Source organism: Parambassis ranga, chromosome 2 (genome assembly GCF_900634625.1).
Source record: "Parambassis ranga chromosome 2, fParRan2.1, whole genome shotgun sequence".
Lineage (NCBI taxonomy): Eukaryota > Metazoa > Chordata > Actinopteri > Ambassidae > Parambassis > Parambassis ranga.
Genome location: NC_041023.1, coordinates 14,894,624 through 14,916,276, shown reverse-complemented (window position 1 = coordinate 14,916,276; position 21,653 = coordinate 14,894,624). Strand labels below are relative to the sequence as shown.

The 21,653-nt window shown below is 42.0% G+C and overlaps 4 protein-coding genes across 12 annotated transcripts; 1 reads left to right on the top strand and 3 right to left on the bottom strand.

The window, feature by feature from the left end:
• Positions 1–139: 139 nt before the first annotated feature.
• On the bottom strand, positions 140–5,525 carry LOC114451441 (transmembrane protein 54-like). 2 transcript variants are annotated; one of them, XM_028430052.1, is made up of 7 exons: positions 5,425–5,525; positions 4,626–4,718; positions 3,900–4,096; positions 3,654–3,713; positions 2,524–2,715; positions 1,088–1,234; positions 140–1,005 (listed from the first exon to the last, which is right to left on the bottom strand). In XM_028430052.1, the coding sequence occupies exons 2-7, from the start codon at positions 4,636–4,638 to the stop codon at positions 643–645; spliced, it is 972 nt and encodes a 323-aa protein (XP_028285853.1). In that variant the 5' UTR covers positions 4,639–4,718; positions 5,425–5,525; the 3' UTR covers positions 140–642. The 2 variants fall into 2 exon arrangements, with proteins under 2 accessions (XP_028285853.1, XP_028285845.1); XM_028430044.1 differs by lacking the exon at positions 5,425–5,525 and having other exon boundaries at positions 4,626–5,358.
• Positions 5,496–7,914, bottom strand: LOC114451456 (gap junction beta-3 protein-like). 3 transcript variants are annotated; one of them, XM_028430071.1, is made up of 3 exons: positions 7,695–7,914; positions 7,265–7,466; positions 5,496–6,565 (listed from the first exon to the last, which is right to left on the bottom strand). In XM_028430071.1, exon 3 carries the CDS (start codon positions 6,525–6,527, stop codon positions 5,796–5,798), a length of 732 nt encoding a protein of 243 aa, XP_028285872.1. In that variant the 5' UTR covers positions 6,528–6,565; positions 7,265–7,466; positions 7,695–7,914; the 3' UTR covers positions 5,496–5,795. The 3 variants fall into 3 exon arrangements, with proteins under 3 accessions (XP_028285872.1, XP_028285880.1, XP_028285864.1); XM_028430079.1 differs by lacking the exon at positions 7,265–7,466 and having other exon boundaries at positions 7,699–7,914; XM_028430063.1 differs by lacking the exon at positions 7,265–7,466 and having other exon boundaries at positions 7,695–7,888.
• Positions 7,915–9,107: 1,193 nt separating this feature from the next.
• On the bottom strand, positions 9,108–10,274 carry LOC114427903 (gap junction beta-4 protein-like). Its single transcript, XM_028396146.1, has 2 exons — positions 9,587–10,274; positions 9,108–9,505 (listed from the first exon to the last, which is right to left on the bottom strand). The coding sequence occupies exons 1-2, from the start codon at positions 10,120–10,122 to the stop codon at positions 9,223–9,225; spliced, it is 819 nt and encodes a 272-aa protein (XP_028251947.1). The 5' UTR covers positions 10,123–10,274; the 3' UTR covers positions 9,108–9,222.
• Positions 10,275–11,089: 815 nt separating this feature from the next.
• Positions 11,090–21,275, top strand: LOC114432290 (homeobox-containing protein 1). 6 transcript variants are annotated; one of them, XR_003670243.1, is made up of 12 exons: positions 11,090–11,302; positions 12,153–12,264; positions 13,332–13,758; positions 14,066–14,151; positions 14,900–15,010; positions 16,258–16,482; positions 16,881–17,037; positions 18,335–18,417; positions 18,542–18,637; positions 18,751–18,869; positions 19,467–19,774; positions 19,971–21,275. XR_003670243.1 is itself a non-coding variant. In XM_028400211.1 (11 exons), exons 2-11 carry the CDS (start codon positions 12,183–12,185, stop codon positions 19,611–19,613), a joined length of 1,530 nt encoding a protein of 509 aa, XP_028256012.1. In that variant the 5' UTR covers positions 11,090–11,302; positions 12,153–12,182; the 3' UTR covers positions 19,614–21,275. The 6 variants fall into 6 exon arrangements, 5 of the variants coding, with proteins under 5 accessions (XP_028256012.1, XP_028256011.1, XP_028256015.1 ...); XM_028400211.1 differs by having other exon boundaries at positions 18,754–18,869; positions 19,467–21,275; XM_028400210.1 differs by having other exon boundaries at positions 19,467–21,275.
• The last annotated feature ends 378 nt before the right edge of the window (positions 21,276–21,653 follow it).

Below are 21,653 nucleotides of genomic sequence, written 5' to 3'. Positions count from 1 at the left end.
TTCACATACACCTGCCTGGACTGTTCATACCAACCTGTCAGGACCTGTGAGTCCAAGTCTAACGAGTCTTACCTGTTAGGTGACTGGCTGCTAACATTACCACATGATAAATGACATGTTTTCAATTAGAAACACAATAGTTGGATAAATATTTTATTTACATCTGAAATAAATAAAAAGGATAAGTGTCTCTTGACCTAACAGTGGCATACACAAATGCAGCACACAGAGGCCTGACCTTATCAGAATGAATCTCTCACCCTCCATTATGTGTAAACATATTAAAAGAAGTTTAACCTTGCTTGGAATACAGATTTATATGAGTCACATTGATGCCAGTGTCGATTATTATTCCATTAAAAAGTGCTGCATCCTCCCTTTGCAGGATTAATATCACTGGTATGAATAATGTCTGAAGAAACATGAGAACAATAACAGACAAACTTGCATTTGTAAGTGCTGTGCAGTCTGAGCCTCATGCATCTAGTCCTGAATAAACTCCACTGAATAAAACATCACTGGTCTCCAAGGCCATAACTTTGAAGTACTGACAGTAACAGAGAGGTGTGAGTTTGATGTTCAACAAATACTGGCATGGATCTATATGGCATAGATCGAGAAGATCTGCCATATCCAATATGGCTAAATCCAGAAGCTGGATCTTTCCATGGTACCCCTCTGCAGCAGCTGGTGTTGCTCTGCTGACCTTTGCTGGCTGCCAGCCTGTGTTTTTGGCGTATCTCTGCCTGACCATTCTCTATGCGTGTGGACCAGAGGTCGCCTCTCCGAGGGACGAAGACTCTGGTGCAGGTGGGGAAGATGATGCCGCTGCTGAGGAGCAGGAAGAGGAGGAGGCTGACGATCCAGTCTTGCAGATGCACGTCTTGGTGGTTCGTTGTGCCTTCTTGGAGACTCAGAATGGTGCGATACAGATTCAATGTAGCTTCTTGGGGGTTCGACGTAGCAAGTGGGAACAGCTTCCTCCATCGGCCTCACCACGTTGATCTGCACAAAAAGATATGAGATCATTTTGGTTTATTTCTATTATGATTCAGATTTAAAATGCGTGTATGAGTAGAAAACTTACCGCTCTGCCATGGTCTCTGGGTTTCTTGCTGGTAGGGCAGCAACCCAGACCCAGAAAGGACACACACACAGCAAAGCAGCGAGCGGAAAACACCAGCTGGACAACACAAGTCACGATCAGAGGCACCCAAAGGATCAGAGTGGTACTCTGGGGAGACATGAAGAGGAGAGGAGTCAGTGGAAAACACCAGCTGAACCATCTAGGCTGCAATCTAAGGCAAGAGTGCTCGGCTGCCTCTTAAAAAAAATGGGGATACAGAGTGAGGCAATGTTCTCTGACACTTGTGCAGAATTGTAAAAACAACAAGTCTGGGAGTTTGAGTCTGCACAGGAGAGTCAGCTTTGTAAGTAAAACACACAGAGCAGAATGCATCAAAGTGTACAGAGGGAATTCAAAGAAAGAAAAGCTGCCTTATGTTTAGGAGTACTGACTTGCCAACTACAAAGAGAATAAAAAAGTTTACAGCCCAAAGTTTGGAGACCTCTTTGGGAATAACGATGAAATATGCAGGAAGAAAAAAAAAAACTTGCATAACCATCAATACTGCCTTTAACCCACTATCGAGAAGTCCTAAACACACTTTCAGATGATGTAATGCATCCTTAGGCAGGCATATTGAAGGTCTGCAGTCTCAGGAGTCGATTACAGTAATAAAAGCTGGAACCCAGTTCCTGATTAAAGGAAGAATCTGTTTAAACATGCAGTGCTGAAAACACACAGTGTTTACACAGTGTAGTAGAAGCAGCACATACACCCAACCAGAGCAGCAGATGCTCAGGATATATATATGATTGATGAAAACACAAACATGCCCCGTGACTGCCAATGATGGCTGTCTCCTTTTCAAGAATAAGACAAGTGAAGCCTTCCCACCACTGCACTTTGTCACTGAAGTGATTGAGACAACATAAACACAGCGGCTACGAAGCATGTTCACCCGTTTTTGCCATTAACAGGTGAAACCTGACACTGTGCTATAAAGCCTGTGTGCATCTGAAGTGGCACTGCTGTTAACCTCTTTTGTCAAGAATAACTTTAGCTTAAGACAAAGGTCACTTAACTGACAGATTGTCAACAACAAGCAGTGTTAAAATGCCAAAGCAGTGCTGATGTGCGGATGTAGCTTTAAGGCTGAGCTGGCCTGACAGTCCATCTGCAGCACACTGGAACAGGAAACAGCTGGGAGTGGGTCGACAGGGTCAGGTCAGTCTTTCTGCCACCAGCCCATCAGCTGCAGAGTGTGACTGACTGAGTGGCAGAAAAGACTCCCACTCCTTCTCCCACACCCTGTGTATACACACAGACACACACAAAGTCACAGTGACGCTCACCCTTGCCACGCTGTCGTCACGGTTACGAAGGGCAGCTGTTGCCAGCTGCTCTAGAAAAAGGTCACGGTTCATACCTTGATCTCACCATCTATTTTACATACTTACGTAGATCCGTGTGGGGTCAAAAGGACACTCGTTGGTGACGCTGGTGTATCCTTTTGCATCGGGGTAGCGGCATGGAGTCAGGAGGCTCTGCCTGCCGTGGATAATGGCTCCCACCACAGACACAAAGAGCCCGATGGCTGAAGCCGCTGCCATGAGAGCTGCAACCAGGCTAATGGTGAAGAGGGACCAAGTCTGAGGAAGCACAAAAAATTATCAGAGAAGAAAGTCACAGTAAATAGATTAAAAACACTACAATGCATTATTTTCACAGAGGACATCTTGATCTGATACACACTACTGTGCTTGCAGACACAGTGTCATGACTTTCTGGGACACAAAATAGGATTATTTTGGGTAAAAACCTATCATTTTATTACCAAAGTCTCATTGATCTTGTTATCCGAAAACATCAGTGAGAACATTGGTAACATATTCCATCATATTGCCATCTGTGGTGTATTTTGACACACACAGCCATGCTGCCACAAATACAGCAGTGTCCAAATCTGCTGGTGAAAATAGTCCCAGAGAGATACACTTGTTTGTAAGAGGTTTCTTTACAACTACTGTGCCTAGATGTCTAACCACTTTTAAAGGTTAACTACATGGTTGAGGATGTTGCTGACAGGTTAGCTAAGAGGGTGAGTAACAAGTTGCAAATTGAACTATGCCTTCAACAAATGTGGTGAGATGTGTATAAAACGTTTTTGCATCACTTTGTGGAGATGGCTGCACTCCTCAAGGACAATTTATCTGAGAGGTTAAACACTGTAGTAGCCAGCACCTGCGATGCAGGGCTGAATTTTCATTCATACCTTGACATGATTAAATAGGATGACAAGATTAGAGGGCCTGTTAGCCCTGCCCTCTCGCCAACCAAAGAGAATGGGGAGTGGTTTATCAAGGCAGAGCTTTCTCATTCTGTTCAGTTGGCTGCCTTGTCAGTCCTGTCTGAGCAGCCAGACAGCTGACTGAATAAACACAGAGGAGAGGCATGATGGAAGAGAAAGGAGTGAAAGAACGGAGGGCACTGCACTTTGAGGATCAGTGAATCAGTGAATGGGAAAAAAATGTATTCAATATTCTTATCTTCAGTAAAATAAAGAAGGATAAAGAAGTGTGATACTAACCAGGCCTAGACTTTTCTTGTTTTTCGACAGAACAATAGCCAGAATTCCAACAACGACTCCCTGCAGACAGAAGTCAAAAGGTGCTTTCAAAGTATTCAAACTTCAAACAGTTTCTATCAGTACCTCAGCTGTGCTAAAGCATTTCAAACAGGTGTTTAAATTTCTCTGTGTGTTTTGGGAGTTGTCATTAAAACCCAGGATATCAGCATGTAAGTAAACACATCACTTTTAACTTCATCTACTCACCACCAGCCCAGACGTGAGGGCCACCACATTGGAGATGGCGTACTCCATGGCCCGGGCCTGCGTGTGGAGGTTGATGTGTCTGAGCACCACCCCATGCACCAGGGCTCCCAACACAAAGTTAACATGACCGATGAGCACTGTGCTCAGACCCATCTTCATCAGGGCCTTGGGTTCCTCTAGATTACCACAGCACACTCCTGAGACAGAGGGAAGGAGAAGGAAGCCGGTTAACCCTCACATAGCTGTAGTGAGTTTTTCATATTATGTTACATTGTGTATTGATTGCAAGAGCAATGTCCAAACCACAGCCGAGATGTCAACTGTGGTAATGATTAGCTGCTAAGCACATACATCAGCTACTGTCCCACACATGATTTGGAAAGTGACCACAATCTGGTCATGTGTCAAGTCTAATAAAATGTTATGTTTCTAACACTGAACCTCATGTGAGGTGACAGTTCCACAGCTGAGTATTTGGGGAATGATCACACACACATGCAGAGGTGAGATTCAGGTTCACAAAGTTGTTCAGCTGTCAGTGTAACATATCAGTGGTGGCTGTCGACATGTTGATAAGTGAACATACTTTAAGCAAACCAACACACACATTATGTCATTTACAAGCTCTGTTCATCACCAGACCTCTGTGCCACACAACTACCACACCCAAACAAACACTCAGAGCACTCTGCACGCATTTAAACTCCATGCATACAATCATATTACCTGTTCCCACCATCTCTGTCAGGTCACCATTCGTTTTAAATGACAGCAGGTCTTCTGTGTGTGTGAGTCAAACTCAGCATGTCCTCTGCCCCTCTTCAAAGTGAAGAAAGCACACTCCAGTCAAGCAGCCACAGACACACACACTATTAGACACTTCTGCAGAAAAACTTTCAAAATAAAATCCAATGTTGTGTCCCTGAAAGTCTTTATGCTTTCTAATGGTATGTAGTGACCACACTGTCAGTGTGTGTCACACTGGTAAAGTTCCTGAAATAGTTCTATAGGCTCTTTTCTGTAGGAAAATTAGATTAATGGTAAGATGTCAGTGAGAAAAATACTCTGAATCTGGAATAACTTTCCAGAGTTATGAATGCGTTTGTAGTTTGTACAATCGCTAAATGAATAAATAAATAAATACATTCACAGCTTTACATTGGTCTTGCAATGCTTTTATTTTGAAAGGAAAATGGTAAAATGGTAAATGGTAAATTTGGCAACCTTGATTAGAGCAGGTGATCCAATTAGCAACTTCCTGATGAGTGTGGGTTTGTTTTATAGTGTGTAAGGTGTAAAGAAAAAAGGCCTTCCCCATTCATGCACACTTAGGTCATTAAAAGATTACATTATTAAAAACAATAATAATAACAATAAAAAAGTGTATAAAGTGCTCACTTCCTTATGAAACATAGAAATATCCTTCAGCAAAATGTCATTAAAAAAATCTAATTACATGATATACATGTAATAAATACATTTTTTTAATGACAAAGAACAAAAGAAGATGTTGGTGGAGTCTCACCTTTCACATGCTAATACTTGTAGTGCCACCCAGTGGAGAAAAGAGGCTATTGAATAAGAAAGTGAAGCAGATTATATTTATCAAGGCAAAAACTTTATTATGTTTATTTATTTTCAGTTCCTCCCGATTACAAAAATAAAAAATAATGAATCATTCATTTTTTTTCTCTTTGGACATCTATGAGCTCAGTTTATTAACTTTGTGTTCTGGTACCATCACAGTATTAACTTATAGTTTAAAATACTCATAAAGGGTACCTTTACTTATATGAAAATTAGGATACTAATAAAACTTGAAGCTATCTTTATATGAAGAATAATGATTAACCTAATGAGAAGCATGAGAAGAAATGTATGCTGGAACTCTTCCACCTATGATGTAAGCGAGGACTTGCAGCAGTCATGGTCTATGTCGGGGTGAACCTTTGTAGGTGAGGTGTGGACGCTGCCCCGATGCCTGAGATTTACCACCCGGGAAGCAATCAGATAGAAAATCTCACAGATGTTGAGAATCACACACAGGACAGAAGCCCCGACCATGAAGTAAGTGAAGACCGTCTTCTCAGTGGGACGGGATATGTAGCAGTCCACTAAGTTAGGACAGGGGCTGACGTCGCACTGAACTTTCCTGGGCAGCTTGAAGCTGTCATAGATGTAGTGCAGCATGTAGAGGAAAGTGATTTCAAAGGTGGTTTTGATGAACAGGCTGATCAGATAAGTCCACCATAGTCCTCCATGCTTTTGGCCTGGGTTGTCATAGAGCCGAGTGTCCTCTCCGTGCTTGGCTCTGTATTTGCGTTCCCGCTCTTCTCGATAGGCCACATGTAGCACCACCATGAAGGAAGGGCAGGTGACAAAGATGAGCTGAAGGGCCCAGAGGCGAATGTGAGATATGGGGAAGAAGAAATCGTAGCAGATGTTGGTGCAGCCGGGCTGGCGGGTGTTGCACTCAAAGTGTCCCTGGTCGTCGCTCCAGACTCGCTCTGCAGCCACCACGAAGACAAGCACACGAAAAACAAAGATCACTGACAGCCAGATGCGTCCGAAGGCAGTGGAGTACTTGTTGACTCCGCTGAGGAGGCCCTGGAGAAACTTCCAATCCATGAGCTCAGGTTTGATGGATTTATTTTAAAACTGCTAAACTAGAACACAATAAAGAGACAAAGGACTTTGGTTATTACAAGGTGACGCAAGAAAACAAAACAATTCTGCAGCAATGGGGCCATTTGTGATGGAAAAAGATGGGGAAAAGTACTGGCATACTCAGGAGGGCCTTCTTAATTTCCACATCTTTAATAAAGTAAGGGCCATCACTGCGAGTATACAGAGAAGGATCAGCATTTCTTCTCGTCCTGTACTCTCTTTGCCTTTCTGCTGCTGTTTTTGCCATTGTTAAATCTGAACGTTTTGACAAGTCAATAACATACTTGCTTGATTTTCAAGGAAGTTTTATATGCTATAGACTGAAGCCCATAACACTGAAGAGTTTGTCCTAATCTGTTGCTCATTCTTAATACTAGCAGCTTTATTTATACCTCTATTTTTATCATTATTCTTTTTTTTGTATTTATTATCTTTTGTATGTTACCCTTTCTACCGGACAAACTTTTCTTGTACTATGAATAATGATGATAAAGATTCTTGATTCTAGCAGGATGCCATGTGTCATTATTCAGTTTAGATATTGTTATGTTATGTTATTTTACATATAAAAATTACTTTTTGATAAAACCTTCGAAACTATAAATGTTCCCCTCCAACAGCTGAACAGCGAAGCATGGCAGAACCTGTATGTTCATAAAAACCATAAAATATTTTCAAAAATCAAGAGAGTATCTTACCACGTGTGCTGTTCAAGAGACTTTGATGATTAAACTTCCTCATAAAGATGTCACAGGTTAAAAGCATCATGTTAATAGGAGGGGGTGGTGCGTTACATGGTCCAATTGAACACAGGGACTATGAAAAATACTTACATTTCTCTTAAAATTAAATATATTTTCCAAAGAAAATATATTATACATGGGAAGGGGTTACCAGTGCCTAATTTAGAATAAAAAAAAGTATTATTATTTAACTTAAAATTGACCAAGCTGTTAGTATGATGGACAATAGGGACAGGCAGAATTTTTTTGTGAAAACACACACATATAAGGTTGAAATAAATGTCATTAGAACTTATTCTCTGCTAAATATATATATAAAAAACATGTGATACTTTAATATGTTGCAGTTTAAATGCAGAAAATACCGCAAAATGTTGCAGCTTACCTACAGATTTCTGCCCATCCACTCAATCCATCTTCCCTTGTGGGAAATAGTTCAACAGGTATCTTTGGTCAGCCTCTCTCCTGCAGTGTAACTCGAATATTGACTGGGTGAATCAGCTCTTTGCACTAATCTGGAGGTGTACCCACTTTTGGCATCCACTCGTCAGCTTCTTGTTATCTTGAGTAATAATATAATAAACCGGGGTGAACCCCCTAAACAAAGAAAGGGACAAATAATGTCTGTTAGAGTTGAGACAATCACGATGTTCCTTATCAGTGGCATTAAGCAATTCTAATGTGGAGATATGTCTTTTGCCTAATCAGCATTAAAAAAGGTCGCCACCTTACTTTTGTTTGAGAAACCAAATGTACCTGAGATTTGGAGAGTCAGTATTGTAAATATACCAAGCTGTTCATTGTTGACTTTCTCACATTGCCACTGCCTTATTAGTACACTCAGTTTGATACTGCTCTTTACAAATGCAGCCTCAGTGTGTTGCTTTGATTCAGAAGGAATGCAGGATGTGGTTAATTCTCATGCGTGTGGTCTGAAGCTTAACAGGAGTGGTGTTTTATCAATAATGCTACACCCATCATCATTTGATACTGCAGGCTGGTGGCAAAATAAATAATATTTCAATAAATACTACTTTAGGTGTGTGGTAGAGACATGTTAAAGCACCTCCCCACACAGTGCCTACCAAAGAAACCCGTTAAAGGTTAAAACTAATTAAAGTAAATAATGAAACCCCAAAGTTCTGAAAGTCGGCTGTAAAATGTGCTTTTTAGGAGCTGACGACGGTGAAATGTGCCAGCTGCAGCATTGCGGTCACACCTGCATTCGCCCTGGAGTTTCCGCACGCTTTACCGTACATTTCAGCATAGTTGCGCACCTCATTTCAAAAGTGTCATCGGTAATGCTGTGCTTATCAGCTGCATTTTGCTGCATTTTATTCATTTTTGGGCGGACACATTCCGGTTCGCGTCACTTCAGAACATCACATTGAAGTTAGCTTGCTTAAATATTTTTAAAGCCTTTCTTTATGTAATGAACTGTGTGATACACACACCATCAGCATGTGTCCAAACATATAATAAAAAGGCAAATCAAATCACACAGATTCCAGTTTATATTATTGTGCACAATGCAGATCATTTATTACGGAAGAGGATTAAGGCCACTGAAAAAATAAAAAAATGTCATGACAGACAATATTCTGACTTTAATCTCAGAATTCTGAGATTAAAGTCAGAATTCTAGGATTAAAGTCAGAGTAAATTTTTTAAAAAGTCTCAGATCTGAGATTAAAGACAGAATACATTTTTTCCTGTCATGACAATTTCTTTTCATTTTTTTCAGTGGCCCTAATCCTTTTCTGTAATTTATTCATATAAATAGTCAAACAGTTTATTCTCTATATTCATGACTTTGAGTTTATTTTAAAAAAAAAAGATTTACATACACCTTCAGATTGACAATAAACTATAAATGGACAAAAACATGATATAGCATTTAATAAGTGAGTCTTTTATGAAACTGCGGCGCTGTATGCTGGAGCTGAACCCGATTTGCAGGCATCTCCATTGTCAACAATCTTCTCCAGCACAGGCTTTTGGTACGCTGAATCCTCCTTCCCCGTCAGAGGAACTCTGCTCATCATGAAGGAGTTTTCTTTTGCGGCCTGAGGTCGTCCTTCACAGCACTCCCAGAACCTCTTCCCGCACAGGTAGAAGACCTCGCAAAGAGTGAGGAACATGCACACAAAGGTGGTCATCACCATGAAGATGGTGAATATCTTCTTCTCCGTGGGCCTAAGAAAAACACAGTGTAAATGATACTTTAGGATTAGGAGTGCATCTTTGGCCCTTTTGAGATTTGGAGGTGTTGCTTACCTGGCAATGTAGCAGTCCACTACATTGGGACATGGCTCTTCACTGCATTTTACCAACGGAGGGAAGAAGGTGGCTTCATAGATGTAGAACAGCAGGAAGACAAACACACCATCCACTGTCATCTTAAACAGTAGGCTTAAGAAGTAGGTCCACCACAGGCCCCCGCGTTTCTTCCCTGTGTTGTCATACAGGGGGGCACAGTCTTCTCCATACTTCAGCCGGTGCTTGCGCTCTCTGTCTTCTCTGTAGGACACATGAAGAGTCACGAGGAAGGACGGACATGTGACAAAGATCAGCTGGAGAGCCCAGAGTCGAGTGTAAGAGATGGGAAAGAAGTGGTCATAGCAGACATTGTGACAGCCGGGCTGGCGGGTGTTGCAGTCAAAGTCCTTTTGCTCATCACCCCAAACTTTCTCACAAGCCACCAGAAAGACCAAGAGCCTGAAGATGAAAACAATGGCGAGCCAGATCCTACCAAAAGCTGTAGAGTACTTGTTCACCCCAGCGAGGAGGCCCTCCAAGAAGGCCCAATTCATGCTGCTGTTTTAGAAAAAAGGATCCTGAGATACCCCAAAAAACGGCACACGCTCTTCTGACTGCTTAAATATAGATGGCTTGGCTGTGAACTGGGCATGTCTAGCACAGAAGCTCTTTAATATTGTACTAAATATCGTGCTACCTTCTTGGAAAGGGTTGACGAAGAGGGCGGGATACTGAAGAAAGCAAACAGAGACTCACTCATAGGCAGTCACTAGTGCTACTGGTGGTGATAGCATACAGCTCAACAAACAGATAACAAAGTACAAGAGTGAAAACACATCAGCCAAAAGGATGCATTCCTTTAGGGTTTAGACCACAGACTGCATAATATGGTTTGGACATTGTCTGTGTGAGGCTATATTAAATTACTAAGCACTGAGGTACAAAAATGTTATGATGCCAGTATGTCCTCTGAGTAAAAGGCCCAAGGTAACTGAGAACTCATCTAACAAGATGCAGAAAGTGGGATTATAAACTGAAACTACAAACACAGACATCATACATCAGGTTATTCTATTCTATTCTACGACGGCAGATAAAACACAGATGCTGGATGCTGATGAGGGGCCACAGTAGATAAAGCGCCCCCTAGTGGTGCAGACTCTGCCACACAGCAATTGTTCCTACTGTAAGCTTATACTGTATGCAGACATATATACTCTTATGAGGTGGTTGCTACTGTGTCAAGGCAGGCAGATTTAGTAAAACATTTCCTTAATAGGTAACCAAAATAAAAGGTTTTACGTTCAGTCCCAACAATGTTGCGTCAATAAGATGCATTAGCAATGTTTAGTGTTTACATTTTATTTGGGTGAGAATGTTATCTTTAATCTTATGTTGTTAAACCTATTGAATGTAGCTGTAGTGTTTTTAGTAGATGTGCAGTGCAACCGGAAATCATAATAATAATTCCTGCTGCTTTCACAGTCGTGTCGGGTGAGGGGTCACAAATTGAGACACACTCCTCACATTTGCATACACTATTTCCCCACTGCATAGCCTGAAAGACAATATGACCCCGCATCGTTTACCCTCCGCTTGTTAGTTAACAGTGAGCAGCTGACGGAGGAGTTACTTTGACCGTTGGGGTGTGGTGGACCGACACTTTGTGTACAGTTTTAACTATCTCTCCTGCCCGTCCAGCCGGCTGCAGCTATCTCTCCACAACAACGGGAGGTAAGAGAGGTGCTCCGCGGTGGGACACTCCGTTGCTAGCTACCAGCTAAGTTAGCTACCTAGCAAGCTAATTTGTTAGCTGCTTGCTCTGTCCCAAACCCTCAACCTAAACATCGAAAATATTGAAATGCAGTCACGTAGAATCGTAAACCGTTAACAAATAACAGGCCCTTTGAACTACTGTCTGCATAACCTCCAAGGTGCAAGTTTTAGGTGAGTTGTTAGCCGAGATAAGAAAGACTGTAGTGTCAAGCTAACTAGACGCAGTTTTAACGTTTGCTATATCCTTCAAAATAAAAGCAATATTTTTCAGTAGTGAAACAACTGTCACCGTTTTCATAATTGCAAAACACAACAGAAACACCTAGGTGGTTATTATAAACCCTGTAATAATTTAATAAGTTTTATAATTCTAGTATGTCTAATGTTATGTTTGTCAACCTGATATTTTGTTTTTTATTTTATAATACGAAATAAGTATACATACAAATGTTGCATTTACGAGGAATATAGGGGCTCTATCTACTGAGCCAGCTTCTTCAAATACATTGCAGTTTAGACTAAACACTACATTACTACTACTAATAATAAATAATAATAGAAATACTATTTTATTTTATTTTACTTTGAAGGTTACACTTCCACTTTCTAGTCTGCTCGCTAGCAGGACAGCACAGCGGCTACTGATGGGAGGCTGGGGCTCAGGGGAACCAACCAGACTTTTCGGTGCTAGCTTTAGCCAACATAGCAAGTTGCTAGCGAGTCATCTGCTGTTGAGGGTTTGCCAACATGCTAATAGAGGCAGTTTAACTGCAACACACTGCAGCAAGTCTCCTGTCTGACTCCATAGAGGTCTGGCCGAGCTGAACTCCGCTGAGCCATGCGACAGTGGTGTGTCCCCGCTGCGACCCCACGCACTGAACCACTCCCGGGGCGCCTGTCCGTGTCTCCCCCTCCATCAGGTAAGGTAACGTTAAAGATGGGACACTTTTCAGGCAGTCATCCTGCTACTTAGTTCTGTAACTCATAGCTTCGCACAGAAAGATAGCAGAACACGAGTGTGGTTAAAAACTGATTAAATTACTGTAATGCATATAGTGCAACTGAAATCTTTGCAAAAATGTACTTTATACAGTGGTATATTTATGTTGTGTTTCTGGTAAACTTGGCATGCAAGCCAATAAACTTAAATGTTGTTTAAATGAGTTAGGTCTGTTTGTTACATTATTATGTTATGTGACAGTGCAACAGATTTTAGTCATTGGTTTTGTGTTACAAATGTTTTAAAGTAAGCAAGTATTTTAGATTTTCTAAATGAGTTTATTGAGGTCTTTATTGGTGTGTTTTTAGATGAAGCCCCTGCATCGATGCAGGACAGATGGGAATAAAATGTAAAAGGATGGACAGAAGTGACTCGGCTGAGTGGACCTGATGTTAGGTTATGTATGCCAGGGTGATCTTACTTTAATTCCACCCTGGACAAATAGAGCAAGGTTAGCCCCAAGTGCCTGTGCCAAGTGTTTGAAAGGTTGCCAAAATTGCGAATGACCCAGGGGTTCTTCAGAGGAGAATGCAGTCTGGTCTGTTTTAAGTCCAATTATATAAAGTTATCTTTTAGTTGTTATTATCACTGTAATTCATTGCAAAATCAGATGTTGTCTTCAAGATAAATGAACTCCTCCAAAGGAAGAATAGTGTTTGAGCTGTGCATCTGTTTGGGTTTTCATCTATTAATAATCCTTTCATCATTTATCAGTTTGTCCACAGGTTCTGAAGGAGTCTGTAACATATTATCTATATTTAAGGTTTGTGCTGAGTAGAGATAAATATAGCACTGTTTGTCTTGGTAACACTTTTTGATGTCTTGTAGCACAGTTAATCTGGTGAGGAATCAACAATCAGTTCTGTGGTGTATTAATAGGGTGACAGTTGGTTCATATTCGCTTACAAATTTGGTCTTGCTTTTCGTTTTGATTGCCAGTGTCAGGTTCACTTTGACAAAACACGCACCCCTACGATATGTCTGCAGATGCCAGAATGGAGTGCTGTGGGGTGGAGCCGCGCTACACCATCGAACAGATTGACCTCCTCCAGCGCCTGCGTCTCTCCGGCATGACAAAACCTCAGATCATCCATGCTTTGGAGTCCCTGGAGAGGCTTGACCCGGACCACCGCCCATCACACTGTGACTCCCACCCAGCCCCATCCAACAACACTCCCACCACAGCTGCTCCAGCTCCGTCCTCATCTTCATCCTCTTCCTCTTCACTTTCCCTGGCTTCTGCGACCACGCAAACCTCAGGCCTGGAAGGTGCTGCGCTGTCCCCCAGCAACAGTTATGAGGCTTCACCCCCACCACTCTACCCTCCCACTGTGGCAGTTCAGCGCTCATTCAGCTATGACATGATGGGGGATGAAGAGTGGGACCTGGAGGAAAAGGTGGAGGAGTACATGAGGTGAGAAAGGCAGAGGGAAGATGGTGGTGTTATCACAGATGCATTAGTGCTGGGTGAGGATGAGAAAGACCAAAAGAATAGTAGAGAAAGAGAGCAAGAGAGACTATTATAACATCAGATAATGACAGCTATTGTCCCCAGAGGTGCAGGCCTATTCTCCAGAATTTTAGAGGAGTTAATTCAGGTCAGGTGTTTAGGGATGGCTGAAAAAAGAGACACATCAGTGAATAAGGTTAGTCAGAGCAAAGGGCTAGTGTTTTAGCCACAGTATAATGGCTCTAATGTCATGATTTCATTACTTTTACAGGAGAGACAGCAACCTGGTGAAAGAAGAAATCAAAACCTTCCTTAACAACCGCAGGATCTCTCAGGCAATTGTGGGACAAGTTACAGGTTCTCTGCTTTTTCTGTGAAGTTGTCCCTAAGTGTGGAATCATTTAGAATGTATGACTTTCCTTTATTGAGTTCTTAGGGTCGCTTTCCAGTTTAGTCAACTCTGTATTACAAAACAAATGTCTCAAAGCAGTGTCTCCTGTAATACAAAAGGTGACAGGAAGGTATGCCACAGCTGGATGAAATCCTTTATTATCAGTGACACTGAAGAGATGGGGATCTCTGAAAGGGGGTATTTATTCTTCCTCAAAAATGGCCAGGCATTTAAAATAACTGGTGCAGAATGCTTAGGTTGACCACATTGTTTTCAACTGGACATTTTTGTTCCATATCCTCTGGATTATGGAGATTTATATTTTACCTTCATTGGTCAAAGAAGATTGTCAAAGTCCTTTTTCCCTGGGATTGATAAAGGTACAGAGGTTAGAACCTATAATAGATAATGCAGCTGTTATTATTTATGTTCATATTATATTGTTATTGCATTAAACGAGATGGGCTTGTGGTGCATTTCACAGGTAGAAACAAATTGACATCACTAAGCTTCTTTCCACCCCTCCACTAAAAATGTGTTGTGCTAAATCACATGTCCTTAATTAGAGTATTGATGTTGGGATGGCTTCATTAGCTTAACAGGAGTATTCCAGAGCTGGAACGCGGCCAATTTCAGAAGCACTGTTGCTGTGTGCTGACATAAATCAGTGTCTTTTATTGTTTTAAAGTAGCATGTCCTCCCTTCTTCATGCAGGAATCAGCCAGAGCTACATCTCCCAGTGGTTGCTGCAGCAAGGACTGGAGATGAGCGACTCCAAACGCAGGGCTTTTTACCGTTGGTACCTGCTGGAGAGGAATAACCCAGGTGAGACGAAGGGCCTGTTGCCATTAAGAAAGGACATACAATGCGAGGACTATGCTTCAAATTAAGTGTAAAGTTTGACTTTGACACAGCATAGGAACCCCCACAGGGAAAATAGATGTCAAGTACAGAAAGAATTATTATGAGAAAGTGCGGATCAGCACCACAAGGTTGAATGTCAGGTTAATGATGACAGATTATAGATCAGATAATGGAGGGCTTAAATTAAAAGGGGATAGGGTGTCTTCTCTGTTATGAATGTGAATCACTGCTTGCTAACCCTTTCCCATCCACCTGTCCTCCTTTTTACCCCCATCCTTCTGCATGGTAAACCCACACACCTCTAATGCCTTGCACTAACTCCCAATGTGGTCCTCCACGGCCGTGAGGTCAAGGAAGGACATGAGACAAATCTATAATTTCAGAGGAAAGACAAATGATAAAGGTAGTCCCGTCACAGGAGATTCTAATCAATAATATTAAGGTTTCTGGTTAGGAAATGAAACTTTAGTGGGTGAATGCGGTTTGTCTGTACAGGCTAGAGTAACAGAGTAGGTCGGTGTTGACCTCTCCATGTCCTAGAATGCAGGGATACAGCTACTTACAAACTCCGGCACACATTTAAAAAGCTACAACACAGGAAAAATAAGCAGCAACAGCTCCAGCTGTTATGGAGGTGTGTCAAACAGCATGCACCCAGAGTGAATGATGCCAAAAAGTGACATTTTTACACGATTGGTCTATGAAATAAACAAAGCTTCTCATGGACCATCTGCTGTCCCTGCTGCCTCCCTTCATCTTAATCCTTTGGTTTCTTCCACCGATCCACCCAAGCTTTGCTATAGCTCCTCTGTAGTTCTCAGCCCTGATGCTGGAGGTACTCTGGTGCTGGTTTTCATTCCTACATGGCTAACAAACAGGCTATCAGCAGTGATACTAACAATAATGACCTTTTCTGCAATGTTTCCAATCCAACGTGGCCACAGTGCTTTGTTTCTTACGTAGGCTCCTATTGACCTGCCCATTTTATAGCAGTAAATTCAAATTTTCTTTTAATTGGTAAATATGCTAAAATTCATTGCAAAGCAGGTAATTGGTTTTAAATGGCTGAAAAGTTCAAGGCAGTGTCTACAGGAGTGTGTCAGTTAATCCAGAGACACAGAAAACTATCCAACTATTGCCACGACTGGTGTCTATAACCGAACCCATGGCTGTAGCCTGCCTGACTATTGGTTTTGTCCCGACTTAAGGGCTGAGATGGAGTGAAAGCCAGCACAGCGTGAGTCCCATGCCCAGGGCCAGGGGAGGGGACAGAGACGGGACGGTAGCAGGGGCAAGTGGCAGCCTCCCCAACGTCCTCCCCAACCCCAACACCAACCTCAACCCCAACCCATCGTGGAGCAGGCAGAGAGAGCTGCTGATGCACTTGCTGCCATGGTATACTGCTGCTGCCGCAGCTGCCCAGGCCCAGCCAGGTAACCACACTGTCCCCTCCCCCGACCTTAGCAGCTTCTCACGGGAGGCGCCTGCCACTCAGCTGGTCTGCAAGCCCAGTCACCATCCATTCTCTCGTGCTAGCTGGGAAGCATTTAATCAAATGGCATGGATAAACTGTTAGCACTTCTAAATGTCAAAATGCAGGAGCGCCCTGCTATTCATATCCTGCCCCATGGCCAGGAGGCTGTTATAGTGGGTTTAAATGACTTTATTTTCACAGAGCAGTGTAGTCCCTCCTTTCACATAGTGACAACTGTTTAGAATTTAGCATTGAGTGTTATTATAGCACTTTACCTTTAGATGCAGAGTTCATGACCACCATCTCTGTGGCATCAATTCTTGACTGTAAAACTGATGGTTGTTCTGTCTTCTTCAGGTGCCACCTTATCAATGCGTTCTTTGGTGAAGGAGGAACCTGACTGGAGGACGGGGATCATGGTTGGTGACAGAACAGGGATAGTTGGTGGTCCTCTGAGGTTACGTAGAGGAAGCAGGTTCACCTGGAGGAAGGAGTGCCAATCAATTATGGAGAGGTGAGCAGGCTTTATTACTATAGCAGTATTAGGCAAGGACCTTAGGCACCAAGTCTTTTAACTTGACAGCTGGACCTACCAATGATCAGACTTGCAGTACATCCTTTAGTTACTGGTGGCCTTGTTTGTTACTCTTTGTGTCACTGTTGGTTGGTTTACACCACTGCTGACAGGGAGGCGGGTTGTGAGATATAGCCACCAAGTGGTCTTTATCTTTTGACAAAGTTGGATCAGGTATTTTCTGCTTACAAACCCACACTCTCTGGCTAAAGCTTTAAATACCTTTTAGTTGTTTAGTTTACTAGTAGTACCTACTAGTTAGTATCTGATTGCTTGAGGTGAGTTTTCTCATATCAATATTTCAATATTTCATTTTTTGGAAGTTTTTTTTAATTCTTATAACCTCCCCAACTTAAATGTCCTTGTTCAGTTTAGTTTCAGTTTCCAGTTTATGATGATGCAGGCTTATTTTCTATCAGGTATATTGTGACCCTGCTCTTCTGTAGCATATTTGTCCCAGACAGTCTTCTCAGTAACTCAGAAGGATGCTGAGAAAGAAGAGCACAGTACCCACCATGTGCAATTGATTTCTCTATTACATGGTTGCTGTAAGTATAGGGTGCAGTCTGGGCACTCACAGTAATAAGACCACACAGACAACACTCACCAGCACTGCCCTCAGATTACGCAATTCCACTGCAGTGCTGATCCTCATGAGCTAGTTTAGACCCAAGGACGGTACAGTAGAGGTGAAGATGATGTTGAGTGTGTATATGTGTGTGTGTGTGTGAGAGAGAGAGAGAGAGAGAGACAGGATAGGGCATCTCAAAGGGTGAGAGGATAAGAGCCCTGGTGGAAATTGATACCTGTGTGTTTTGTAATGTGAGAAAATTATCCTTTTTCAGCTCCGCAGGGACAGAAAAAAGCAAGACATAAGTAAGGCACATAAGTGATAAAAGTGATAAAAGAAGTAATGATACTTACATTGGTTTTTATCTCTCTATGAAAAAAACATATTTATAAGTCTAGGAAGAGATTTCAAACTAAATTACAGAATTTATCCTCCTAATGCATTCCTTAATCTGGTTCTTTTCAGCAAGACGTTCTTGACGCTGTCTCACTGTATAAATATTGTCCTTACTCTCCTGTGGCTCAATACAGAGACTAAAAGTTGATGAGGTGTAAAATTAGGGCGTAACTAGCTCTGCTCAGACTGTTGCCACCCTGTAATACTTGCAGAAGCTGGGATGCAGGATGTTTTAACAGTTTCTAATACTACAGTGTTTTTCTCGTACAGTTTCTTCATGGAGAACCAGTACCCAGATGAGGCCAAGCGAGAAGAAATTGCCAACGCCTGCAATTCTGTAATCCAGAAGCCAGGTAGTAATACCTATAAGGAGGGAACGTTCCCAGAGTATATCAGCACAACACAGTCATGGTTTACTTGAATAAGTAACTGCGGTTTGTGGTCACATTTGTATGTTTTGTTTTTGTTATCCCCCAGGCTGTAAACTGTCTGAATTTGAGCGTGTAACAGCGCTGAAGGTATACAACTGGTTTGCCAATCGTCGGAAGGAGATGAAGAGAAGAGCAAATATAGGTGAGACCTGATGGCAAATAGAGGCTGCATTAGCCACATATGCCTCTGTGGACACTCAGAAATGTACCCGCACAATCATATTTATCCAAGCTCTGCTTTTCTGCCTTACTCAGAAGCTGCCATTTTGGAAAGCCATGGAATTGAGGTGCCAAGCCCAAGCTGCCACTCAAATGGTGAAGAGGGAGAGATGCAAGAGTTTGCAGAGCAGGTGAACCATCGGTTCGCAGAGCAAGTAAGCCACTTGACCAAGACAAAAAATAGACAGTGACCTTTTGGCTGTGATCATTTTTGCTTTAAGAGTGTAAAAGTATTGTTAGCAGTTACGATCTGTATTCGGAAACGTGTAAATGAGGACATCTCCCATGACAACAACATGACAGGCTTTCTAGCTGCAGTTACATATAGAACTTCTGTTTACTGATGTGTAATGAGACCAAAGTGTTTATTTTTATGTTCCATGTCTATTTTAATATGGAGGTGACCTACAGTACAGTTCAGTCTGAATGACTCTTATCTCCCCTCTGGAGCTACCTCCTGTGTAACACATAGCATACCGCTAATGTTACTCCACTGTACAAATTGCTTAAAGTCACAGGGGCAGCTGTAGAAACTGGTCACTACGGGAAGAGGTGCATAAACAAAGTCTGTAAGAATCTGACAGCTATTTCAGTGACCTTAACAAGCAGACCAAGCTGAAGCTGCTCGTGGGGACCTTTAGACTAATGCACACCCTTTGAGGCCTGTAACAGTCTAAGCTGCTTCAGTATGTGGGCAACAAGGTCTCCCTTACACCAAGTTCCTCACTAATCTGCTGTGTGCTTTTGCACAGGAAGACGCATCTTCCCAGAGGACTGTTGAACAACAAGATCCCTCCTCACTGGCTACCACGGAGGTGGCCACCCTGCCGAGCCCCAGCCCTCAGGTCCTGGAACAGAAAGAAGAGGATTCAAAAAGGGAGACTGTGGATGAAGAGTGATTTAAGGTGGTGGAGTTTGGATCATCATATTTGAATTTTAATCAGAAGAAATAGCAAAACAGTAAGTGTCCCCTGCTCCACCCATGTAGGGCCTTACGGGCCTACAACACCCAAATATCACTGAAAGGAGGGTGCTGAAGCTCGCTGAGGTGCCTCAGATGGTAAGGAGGTCACTGTATTTATCAACAGTAATCCTGCTTATATTAAAGGCAATATACAGTATATATATCAATATATAGTGCATTCCAAGATGGTATTAAAAAGCCTAAATTCCTTAGAGAGAAAATTATATAAAGGATACCTCGCCCATTTTAAGCTAAGCCTTTTCTGCTTTCTTTGCAACATGCCTTCTTTTAGCTTTTTCAAAGGGTCGCTGTTTGATGGACTGTGGTGACATAAATGTACTGAGCCTGCAGGTCAGGTGTGTTTGGACGATGGCGTCGTGGATCAAGTTTGTGGTGAAAGAAAATGTCCTTTGCTTGCTTGAATGTCTTTGACCCCATCTGGCTCACGAGACTCTAACCTCAATCAGTCGATTGATTTAAATCAGTCGATCAATCAACGAGTGCTGTTGCCATCAAATCCGCAAAGCCCTGAGGGACAACTGGAATCTCAGGTAATCCCAGATAATCATGGATGACAGTGAAGCACCAGGTTTCTTTTGTGTCTTAACATGTGCTTGATTTTCCTCATCTTGCCTGTGTTTAACCAAAACAGAAAGTGTTATTTATACCTTTTTATAATAGCCAATCAAGCCTAGGACAATATAACAAAATATCTATTTGTCATCTGTATTCTTTGTTATACCAAATGCTGCTGTCAGTTTGTCTCAAACCTCACCAGTGGAGCTAGACTAGTTGCATAAAGTCTACTCAGATTTTTCTTTTTTTATCGTTTGAAAGAACGCTAAAACTAAATGTGATCAAAAAAGTGTCAACCTAAATGTTACAAGCACCTTCTCTCCTATTGGAATAAGCTAAAGCTTCAGCTCATGTGTATGACTGCAAAGCTGCACTTCAATGTGGATCTCAATATAATTGTAATAGGAAGGCTTTCCAGATGACATAACCCAGAAATAAACATGGGTGCTTTCCTTCAAACTACATTAGCAGTATATAATAACTGTTATTTGTTAAACTTGAAATATAAATGGCTAACTTTGCATTACTCTGTCCCTTCCATTCACTGGCCCAAGGCCTTGGGAATTGCCTCCTAAATGTTCATGTAATGAACAAAGATGCTTGTGTTTAAATGGCCCCCGACAGGGTGCTACCATGTTACCTCCTAATGCCAAAGCTATGCCAAGGTAGAGAAGAGCTACTGTGCATACAGAAACAGGACAGTCACAACACTATAGATAGACAGTACGTGCAGTAATAGATTTTTATTTGCTCAGTACAACACTAGCCAACTCTAGCTTACCTCAGAATAACTGTGTCACGAATGTGTTACAGGCTAACTGTCAGGAAACATTGACAGCGGCCCTAATTGTGACTGTTTATGATGTGGACAGTGTTATGTAGCATTTATGACAGTGAGGTTTGACATGTGTTGTTAACATATACTCACCTCAAAAAGTTCTCATGTCCGGCTTTGGATGGAAACCACCAAAGCTGCACGCCCTTTCTGATTATTATGCTCCTCTCTATCTGCTTTTATCTGACAAGGGAAACCAATAACAATAAAATTGTAAACTATCAGCAACATGTGTCAAATTATTTTAGAGGATTTGTGGTCATGTCCTTTGGCTAAGAATACATGGTGAGTGAGAAGTGACTACTAATTAATTATTAAGTCATTTTTGTTATTGGTATTTAATTCTCTGCTTAACTAAATGTTTTCTAATGCATTCAGTGCAGATCTCAGGATAAGTGCCAGCTCTGTGTGATTGTATCTGCTTGAGCAGAAGCTCACGGTCACAGAAGATGATGTTGACTGATAACTGATGTAGCTGAACAACAAGGTGAGCAGTGCTGTAAGTTTAAGCCAGTCTTCTGCTTCAGAAACTTACTATCCTACATATGCCACCTGAAAACAGCA

Excerpts from the sequence above, each read along its gene's own strand:
- LOC114451441 (XM_028430052.1), bottom strand. Across the intron at positions 3,714-3,899 it reads CCCTCACGTCTGGGCTGGTG|GGAGTCGTTGTTGGAATTCT; the intron begins GTGAGTAGATGA and ends TTCTGTCTGCAG. Across the intron at positions 1,006-1,087 it reads CCAGAGACCATGGCAGAGCG|ATCAACGTGGTGAGGCCGAT; the intron begins GTAAGTTTTCTA and ends CTTTTTGTGCAG.
- LOC114451456 (XM_028430071.1), bottom strand. The coding sequence starts at position 6,527 with ATGGATTGGAAGTTTCTCCAGGGCCTCCTCAGCGGAGTCAACAAGTAC.
- LOC114427903 (XM_028396146.1), bottom strand. The coding sequence starts at position 10,122 with ATGAATTGGGCCTTCTTGGAGGGCCTCCTCGCTGGGGTGAACAAGTAC. Across the intron at positions 9,506-9,586 it reads GTGGACTGCTACATTGCCAG|GCCCACGGAGAAGAAGATAT; the intron begins GTAAGCAACACC and ends TGTTTTTCTTAG.
- LOC114432290 (XM_028400210.1), top strand. The coding sequence starts at position 12,183 with ATGCGACAGTGGTGTGTCCCCGCTGCGACCCCACGCACTGAACCACTC. Across the intron at positions 12,265-13,331 it reads CGTGTCTCCCCCTCCATCAG|ATGCCAGAATGGAGTGCTGT; the intron begins GTAAGGTAACGT and ends ATATGTCTGCAG. Across the intron at positions 14,152-14,899 it reads AATTGTGGGACAAGTTACAG|GAATCAGCCAGAGCTACATC; the intron begins GTTCTCTGCTTT and ends TTCTTCATGCAG.